General features: G+C 41.7%; 1 protein-coding gene across 1 annotated transcript; it reads left to right on the top strand.

The window, feature by feature from the left end:
• Positions 1 to 8679: 8679 nt before the first annotated feature.
• LOC128707876 (actin, indirect flight muscle-like) lies at positions 8680 to 9813 on the top strand. Its single transcript, XM_053802833.1, has one exon. It carries the CDS (start codon positions 8683 to 8685, stop codon positions 9811 to 9813), a length of 1131 nt encoding a protein of 376 aa, XP_053658808.1. The 5' UTR covers positions 8680 to 8682.
• The last annotated feature ends 187 nt before the right edge of the window (positions 9814 to 10000 follow it).

The following is a 10000-nucleotide window of genomic DNA, read 5'->3' as shown; positions in this document are numbered from 1 at the left end:
TGCGATCACTCACACGTGATGTATTCTTTGGTACATCTATCTTACCATTTATGGTAGTGTGAAAGACGCTAGCGTGCGGTATGTGCTCTTTGTTGTCAAGAGAGTACGACACAGTATAGTGGCCAGCACATGGCACACGTGTGGTATTATTCGTAGGGCATGGATTCCGAGCTGAAATGAAAATCGTGAAAATCAAGCGTTTCATGCAACGAGCATTGCTACAGTGTGAGGACAATGGGAAAGTGGTCCGCCCGAAAAGTAATCAATACACACATACACAGCTGAATCATACCGGCCGCTTGTCTGTGTTGAAAGACCGGAAGAAAACTGTTTGAAAGGCTGCCTTGGTGAATCATAAGAGCCCCCTATTCAAGCCAATGTGGACACGGGGTATAGACGCGATCGTTTGGCTCTTTGCTTTGATCGGATGTGGTTGTAGGTGTTTAGACACGCGATCTTTCGTGGCGACACGGAATGGGGAGCCACGATAAAAGAAGCCGCAGTAGCTACCATCCATGTGTTGTGTGGCGAACGTATTGGCAAAATAGAACTACCATCTGAAGATGATTATTAATGAGCTAAATTTGGACGCGCTTTTTGTACTCACGGACAATGCAACACGAGTAAGTGAGAGTGAGCTGTGATTTAAATTTAAATTGTTTATATACTATCGATTAGGGTTTTCGTGATTCACGATCGTCACTTAATCAGATCAACAAGAGGATTTACGGTGCTCAGATTTTTCTTCATTCACGCATAACTTATTTTTTATACGGTTGTTTTGATAAGAATCCGCATAAAATTGCCTTCAATTGTATTATACGTTCGATGTGTGGCAAAACAACCGCGATATATACAGATCTTCGCTCTGACAAAATGATCGTATATTAAGGACTGTGTGCAAAAGATTTTTTCAAAACCGCATATTACCTTGCAGTGTGTGAGAGACCAAATCCTATAAAAAGACCCTTCAGTTGGTCCTGTAGTTTTAAGCATTTGCACTCATTTTTGGAATCAAGACTGATGCAAACTGCACCAACAGATCTTTACATCATTCCCCCATACCGCGCACCATCACCACGACGCGCTCGTAGCGATATGCTGCTAAAATTAATTCGCAAAATCATGCAAAAGGTTATGGCATGCATGGCACAACATTAAACAGGTTCATATAGTTGTCTCATAACTCCTTATGATTGACCTTTCGATTTATTTTGGTGAGAGCATATAGCGTGCACAAAATATCTTCTTCCCCTTGGCTAGAATCAACCAAGAAAAAAAACGAAAAAATAGGACATTTTAAACTGGCGGTGTTCAAATAAAACCAACGAAACAAGCTATGCATTCTATGCAATTAAGTACTCTGGGTAAAGACGATGGGTCGGTTACCAGAAATGCTTTAGATGGAAAGTTCACTGCCACATTTAAATTGGGCACATGAGCGTTCTACGGTTTTAATTTAAAATTAGCAATTTTTTTGGCAATATGTTTAAGATGCTCCCACTTTCTCAGCGGGCCTAGTACAAACGTTTAATTCTATTCCCCGGCAATGGAAACGCTGCTAAAATATTACGTCCCAACATCTCCAACCAGACCCGATACACATTCCATGCCTTTCATAATAATTATTAGAGTTTCTTTGCTACTATCGCTCTCCCTTTGCTATTTTTGGTTTTCCAAGGCAAACATGTAGAGGATAAAAAGCGCTATTTTCGTTTCAAATGTACCGGAGCGCAGCGCTGACACAGCTGACACATGACATCGTCATCAAGACTTTCTTATCAGATTAGCCGCCACAACTCTTCTTCCATTGTTCGTGCATGTTTTGAACTGTTTGCAAAATTTTCTACATTCCTGTTTCGCATTCACTTGAATGTGATGATGTCGCAGACGACGCAGAGACGTGTCCATTTTGTTATTGTTATGAAAAAAGTTTCTACCTTTATACTTAAAACCCCTTGAGTAGCTATTGTATAAACTTAGCGAGACATTAAGATAACAGCACCAACCTTTGACATCATTCTAACAAATCATGGTGTTTAAAATAGGAGAGATTTGTCCGTACTTGGACATGGGGGTCCCTAACCTTACCCAACCTATCTTTGCACTACAATTCGAAACCCCTTACAGCAACGGATCTTCTAATTACTGGATTTGCTTTTTCCTAGCTCATGCCATAACAGGTAAAATGTGTTGACCACTAGTGTCGTTCGTTTCGTGCACTTTTTTCGTACCATCACAAACACAGCTGCATGCTCACACACGCGTGCCAAATTATGCCTAGATCGTCCCCCATCGGCATATACACTTTGGAAAAGGAAGATTTTTATGAGATCAATGAAACAAATCGCATGATTCGTTTGAGAAAGACTTTAAAAAAGAAAGTCACTGCACGGAATCCAACATGCGGCAACACACTGCTTTTATCACGTGTCGATAACCATTGGTGCTTTTTCTTTGGAATTAATGGTATAAATTTCGATAGTAAAAGCACGCGTGTTTTCCTTTGACGGTTGGAACTGTTTTCTTTTCTAGATGAATATCAATGGATTTTTAAGCTTAATAACTTATTTTCATTTGTACATATTAGGGGAGTGTAGCAAGTATTTTCCCCATCAACGTCCTGTGATAGCCATTCCTTCAATTCCCGACACCATCTCCGGTTTCTTCCGGTGACGCGTTTTAAAAAAAATGAGTCCAACAAGCACATTTTTCCGCGTCTCTTTACGGAAGCATCCCACTCGTGTTTCTTCTGTTTTGTGTGACTAATGAGAAAGCAAATTTCAATAGCACAAACAAGCAGACAAAGAAACCTTCGCTACCGCAGTTTTACTCTTCGATGGATGGAATATGGCGTTATAACGTTAACGTATATTTCCTTTTTTTCCCCACACACTAGAAACTCAGATGATACATGCACACTAGATGTGCAAATAATCCGCTTGTGAAAGCAGAGCATAGAACATTGGTTCTAAACCGGAGAGTTGCTATTTTCCATGTCAAGAACAGTTCATTACCTATACACATCATATTCTATTCTTCTTGCAACGGTTTTAAATTAAAGCTCTCTTAAATTAAAGTTAAACTCTTCGAAAGACTTACCCCAAGTTGCTTAAAATACCAAAATATTACAAAAACTGCACCACAGCACGAGTTTCACGACACAACAAGCTCGAAATTGAACGATTTTTTTCTCACAAATGTCAATAGGCAATTAACGGTATTTTTTATTGTATGACGTCGCATCAGGCAATACTATGGGTATTACTTCTAGTATATTTGTAACGTTGTTTGAACGAAAATGATAATCCTTGTGTGGAATTTAATAGTGGACGAAAAATAGCGAACTCAGTGTGCACTTAAATAACTAATTCAGTAGCTTAAATGTTTAATTTCGTACATTTGCTCGAAGCGCCTCGAAAACGAGTGAAACGCCTAAAAGTATGCAAGTATGAATACACAAGTTTATTTAAAATTTCTCAACCGATTTTTTTTCTTACGTTATTATAATTACATTCGTGTTTCCATCATAAAACTGACATTAGTTTATAAACTAACGAATATTCTATAACTGTAATTTCATGTAAAACTAGTTTGAATTTCGGAAAACATCGTGCCACACTTTCGTGTGAGGTAATTTTTCTGTAGCACACTCTTCGATATGATAGAGGACACTTTGAAGGATATTTATTGGCGGTCGGTACCGCTTTTGGGAATGGTTTTCCGCTGCCACCACTCCCGCGGCGTTAGTGATATGAGTAATTTTGTTAACCTGTACTTCGGCGATGCTTCACAAGCGAAACAACCGGAACCTAGGAATAGGAATCTGTAGCCCCAATTGCTTTTGCTACTGCTGCGAAAGGGTCAGCGCAAGAAACTAGGATTTGAGACGTACCATAAAAGCTTCTTGCGCCTTCGTTGTTCTCGACGTTGGTATTCCGCTTAAAGCGCGCTGAGCAGTAGGATGATGAAAGAGCAAAGTTTTGCAGTGGCCACCGCAAGTATTCGCCGCAACACTGAGAAATGGAGGTGGAAAAAGTTCTCGGTCACGTTCGTGGAGCAGAACAATTTTATGGTGCAATTATGCTTAAAAATTTATGTTTCGCAAGGCGTCGAAGAAGCGAAGCATACAGGTGAACTGGTGGACCTTCAGAGGCGGGAAAGAATAATGCCCTGGCAACTCACTCGTGGCAATTTTTCGGTGTGCCTCATATGGTAGGAACGTTCGTGCACCGTTAATGCACTTCATAGGAGCATCCGGACAGTGACCGATGAGTATGTGTGTGTGTGTTACGACTATGAACCATAAAGCAGAGAAGCGGGGAATATTTTCTTGGAACCTACTTCCGGTCACTTGCAAAAGCAATGCGTAATGATTGCAGGTACCGAAGCTGTACATTATTCCGATACAACCGCATCGCAAATGGTTTGGTTACTGAAGAAAGTACGGTCGCTTACGCTTACGTAGTCGTTTCCGGAATGGAAAAAGTTACCTAAACCTTAATTGAAATTTGTTTATAATTTACATGTTATAATCATGCCTAAAATATATTTTTAAATCAACCCTGGATCAGCTGTAGTAAATGAATGATTTCTACAGAAGGTTTATACCTACAGAAGGGTTCCAATGATACTGTTTCAACAATTTTCTGCAGCCAAAAGAGTACTTTTTGCTGATATCAGCATGAAGGTAGTATGTCAACAATAGAAGGCTTGGCAAACTTGGTTGTAATGAATTATGAACTGCTCGTATCAAAAAAGTCTATTCCGGCAGTTTGGTTAGAGGGGATGAAAATTTTTACACCTCCTACTGAACCTGTCAACACCTGTACCCATTCCAATTACCACATCCCATCGCCCAGCGAAAGCTAATTATCTTCGGGTCACCCACTATTACGGTCGTCAAGTGGGCACGTCAAACGCCTGACATCGAGCGTCAACTCAACTGTAATCCCATCGACGCGTGTTCTCAAACAAATACTAGCGCGGGAGTAGAAGTAGCGAGAAGACAGACCAGACGACAGTGGGTTGCTTCCAATGGAAACCAAATTCAAATTTCTACCGTATGTTTTCGCGTGGAACAACATTTTCCCAGCATGTCAACAGCGTGTCAGAAAGATTGCAAAGTTTTTTTTCCGTTCGCCCATGCGTGAATTCATCTGCGTATGTGTGTGTGGGTTTGTAGTTTAAAAACATTGTGATCTAGTCAATTTACAGTTTACGGTCAATTTCTTACACTCCAATGGATGTTATGATAGATCGAGGACCGTAAACAGTATGGACCATAAAAAACTACTATACAAATCAACATAGAAATGTAGGGACCACAAATGCATGTTTTGGAAAGATGCCATTTAAATCGACGCGAAATTAAGGTGACTGAATGAATGGTCTCGTGTGTTCTGGAGTAAACGACCATAACACATTTTCAGAGCAGGCATCACTCTCTCAGTAAAACAATAATTTTACTGCCGTAAAGTATTCTTGCTGTACAGCATAAGTTAAAAAATAAATGAATAGAAATCACACACGTTTCCAATTAGTTCCATTCGTGGAGTCCATGAAAAAAAGGGCAGGATTTCAGCACAACCTAATAAGCAAGAAAACCAAAACACTCATCGACCTCGTTCTGTTTCTAATGTTCTATTGTAAGATGATTTATGCAACTAACGAATGGAGTAGCAGGATTTCCTTGGCTCCCTTAGATCCACTTATCTCCAATAGGTTTTTTTTTGCATAATGCATGAACTGCAGACTAATATTCATATTGCAATAGCAGAAAAAAGATATAAACGAATAGAAGAAGAGTATGTAAATCCTGAAATGTCAGCGTCCATAAAAAGCGTGTAGTTTCATGCCTCATTGAAAAATTACGATGTGAGTTTGGTGAGTGATTTATTCTGGACCGTACATTTGTCTGGAAGCACATCCATTCCAGAAGTAAGTTACGATAATTTGGGACACGTTATGTACACTGTGTATTTTAGTTTGCTACTTTAGCCGGAAATTGAAAGCTATAGTTTCTTAACATGAACCAACAGTATCCAAGCACACGCGTGCTCATTTTGCTGTGTTTAACGGAATGAAAATTAAGACTCAAGGATTTAGGTCCTCAGTATTGTCATAATATTATAACTTTTGTAACATTTTTGTGCTAGTATTTGAAAACTTTGCTCAATATGGAATATAAATCTGCTTTACACATTGCTACATTTGCAAAGCAAAACACCTGGTTAACTAGACAACTGATTTCAGATCATTCATCACTCATTGTAAGCATCGTGCCGCATGCAAAGCGTAGGCGCTATCAATTTTCCGTTTAGTGTAAATTTGTTGCACTATTGGAAATAGCATATGCTTCACAACACGACAGTTTTGAATGAGCCAATATTCACGCGCATATTTTTTTGTTGTTGCAAACTTGGTGTACGTTCTGATCCATTGCCACATTTCCACACACCATAGGACACAGCTAGATTCGGTATCGAACGTGCGAGAAACGTGCGTTGCCTATGCCAGACGTTCGTGAACGTGAATGCGTGCATCCAAATCACCTGGTGGTAATGCACTTGATGAGCTGGAACATTATTGTTTCGATGATTTGATACGATCTAGTAGTTCAGTGATGTAGACTTCACAGAAGCTCTAGCCGAAATGAAATTGTTGCTCATGGTTAAATTGATTTGAATTTTTGTTGACCGGTATTTGGTAGAGCGCGACAGTTGAACGGGAACTGACGCGATGGGAGATCTTGTTGAGGTTTTTTAGATAATGTCTTTGTAATGGTGATATTCTGGTATTTCGATACAGGTATTATTTTTAGAAATCTATGTTAAGCGTACTTGGTGCAGCAGAATTACAGTATTCACGGTGCCAACTTCGGGCTTGGTACAAACACACTTGTGAGGCTATTCAGATTCGGCTGCGTGCAGCATTTGTTGGGGATATATCTGTGAAGTGGGGAGATGTTTGAGGCTGTAAGCTAGGAATGAGTGAAGAGTTTACCTTCTGCGATCGCACGAGACGTTTCCATTTTAGGCGATAGACAGAAGAACGCCCCGGTATAATCGAGGTGTATCATCAATAGCGCCAGGGAGTGCAACAGAGAGGTTGGGGTTTGTGTTAGAACATGCCGGTAAGAATTTCTAGAACTGCCTTCGGCCACAATAGAGAGCGGTAAAAGGTTCTCGATGGTACCATTTGTCGATGCGTGGTGCAACAATGTACGGAAGAATACTAGTGTATGTGTATCTTTCCGCTTCCGAAACCGTATTAGCCACGTTTGGCGTGTATCGTTACCCTTTCATGATGATGTTTTGTTGATGATGTTCCCATTCTGTTCATATTTGGCGCTTCCGTAGTATCAGAAAGTGATCTCTAGCACTCTGATGTCATTACAGGGAGATATATTGGTGTTTGTATAGATCTGGGTAGACTGGGATCTGTTGTAGACTGAGGAGTGAATGTTGAGGAGGAATATATTTAATGGTCGTTTAAATATAGCCAGCAAAGAAGCAAACGCAATCGCACACCAAAGGCCTATGAGTAAACTTGATCAAATCGAGTAGTGGGTGCTACCATAGCACTACCGGGGCAAAATAGATATAGATACGGCTGCCAAGTTTGGTCCTGAAAGATAAACACGACATGGAAGGGAAAATGTGACATTTGCGGGCGGGAAAAACTGAATGGATGAGTTGATCATATCAATGAAATTTGGGTCACCGAGAAAGTTGAAGGTAATTAGGGATGCACCAATAGGTGCATGTTGGAATGAAAAAGCCAAACAGCTGTGGCTTTTGGTTTGCGATGTCAAGATTATATCGGGGAGAATGAGTTTGGCATGACAAACATTTTGGAGGGTTCGACAAGGAAAAAAATGAATGGAAATTGAAATTTTTGCAAATAACAGCTATGTACCTTAAACAAAGCCGCCAATTTAGTATCATAATAAGAGATAAGGTATAACGTATTCATAAGAGTAGATATGCATTAATTGGAGTTAATTGTTACTGGGAGCTTCGACAGAAATGGCAAAAATAATATTCCATTAATAGATATCTAGGAATACACAAGGAATTAGTGAAATGCATCGTGAATTTCCTCACGCAAGCGCACACACTGGCTACGAATTCGTCAACTATCGAACGCTGATCAATCGGTCGGCGATCAGATCACGAATGAAACTCGAGCACCGATTTTCAGCGTCCGCTTCGCGACACGTTAAACGCCATGTAAGGTTTGGTGATGCATTCGGGTACGGCGTAATCGGTATTGATAGATCGATATAAAATGGTGCGATAGGCAGTTCTTGGGTCACTCACCGTTCGATTTTGTCGTAAATCACATAGTTGTCAGCTGCGAGAGCAAGCTCCGTGTAGCAGGTTATTTACTCTACGTGACCGTCGGTCAGTCTTCAAAATCAGTGTTCGTTCGTTTCCATCGTGATCGTCTACAAGCGTTATGTGGATGTCCTGTGTCGTCCTGTTTGTTTGTCTTCGTCCTACCCAATGTATTGTTTATTGGTTGCCAAACCCAACCTGATGGTATGTCTTACGTTCTTAATGTGTTACTCCGGAGAACAGGCGTTTCGAAAAAGTGAATTATCAACGTAGCTACAGAGAAAAATAATGTCTTGGTTGCGTTTTTCTTCCGCAGGACATTTCATAACACTCAGCCACAATGTGTGATGATGATGCGGGAGCACTAGTCATTGACAATGGATCCGGAATGTGCAAGGCCGGATTCGCTGGTGATGATGCACCACGTGCCGTCTTCCCGTCCATTGTTGGCCGTCCGCGCCACCAGGGTGTGATGGTCGGTATGGGTCAGAAAGATGCTTATGTCGGCGATGAGGCTCAATCAAAACGAGGCATTTTGACATTGAAATATCCAATCGAGCACGGTATCATCACCAACTGGGATGATATGGAGAAGATCTGGCACCACACCTTCTACAATGAGCTGCGTGTCGCCCCGGAGGAGCACCCAGTCCTGCTGACTGAGGCCCCGCTGAATCCGAAATCGAACCGTGAGAAGATGACTCAGATCATGTTTGAAACGTTTGCATCGCCAGCAGTTTATGTAGCTATTCAGGCCGTGCTGTCCCTGTACGCTTCCGGTCGTACCACCGGTATTGTGCTTGACTCTGGTGATGGTGTCTCCCACACTGTTCCAATCTATGAAGGTTATGCTCTGCCCCATGCCATCCTCCGAATGGATCTGGCTGGTCGCGATCTGACCGACTATCTGATGAAGATTCTGACCGAGCGCGGCTACTCGTTCACCACCACGGCTGAGCGTGAAATCGTCCGTGACATCAAGGAGAAGTTGTGCTATGTTGCTCTGGACTTCGAGCAGGAAATGCAAGCAGCTGCTGCCTCCTCTTCGTCGGAGAAGTCGTATGAACTTCCCGACGGTCAGGTCATCACCATCGGTAACGAGCGCTTCCGTGCCCCGGAAGCTCTGTTCCAGCCGTCGTTCCTGGGCATGGAATCAACCGGTATCCACGAGACTGTCTACAATTCCATAATGCGGTGCGATGTAGATATCCGTAAGGACCTGTATGCCAACAGTGTCCTGTCGGGTGGTACCACCATGTATCCTGGTATTGCTGATCGTATGCAGAAGGAAATTACTTCCCTCGCTCCATCGACGATCAAGATCAAGATCATCGCTCCTCCAGAGCGTAAGTACTCCGTATGGATCGGTGGCTCCATCTTGGCCTCGCTGTCCACCTTCCAGTCGATGTGGATCTCGAAGCACGAGTACGATGAGGGTGGCCCAGGAATCGTCCATCGCAAGTGCTTCTAAAGTGCTTCCTTACGTGGTACGGTTATTATTTCCTAACCACATTAATTCTTATACCATCATTTGCAACAAAACTGTGGGATTACTTCCAATACAACCTACACGGTTTAATGGTGCACTATCTGCAATCTTTACGTAATCATGATTGAACTCTGTGTGCGCGGATTTGTACAAGACATAAATGGCATAC

Source organism: Anopheles marshallii, chromosome 2 (assembly GCF_943734725.1).
Source record: "Anopheles marshallii chromosome 2, idAnoMarsDA_429_01, whole genome shotgun sequence".
Lineage (NCBI taxonomy): Eukaryota > Metazoa > Arthropoda > Insecta > Diptera > Culicidae > Anopheles > Anopheles marshallii.
This window is presented reverse-complemented; position numbering and strand designations above follow the sequence as displayed.

Excerpts from the sequence above, each read along its gene's own strand:
- LOC128707876 (XM_053802833.1), top strand. The coding sequence starts at position 8,683 with ATGTGTGATGATGATGCGGGAGCACTAGTCATTGACAATGGATCCGGA.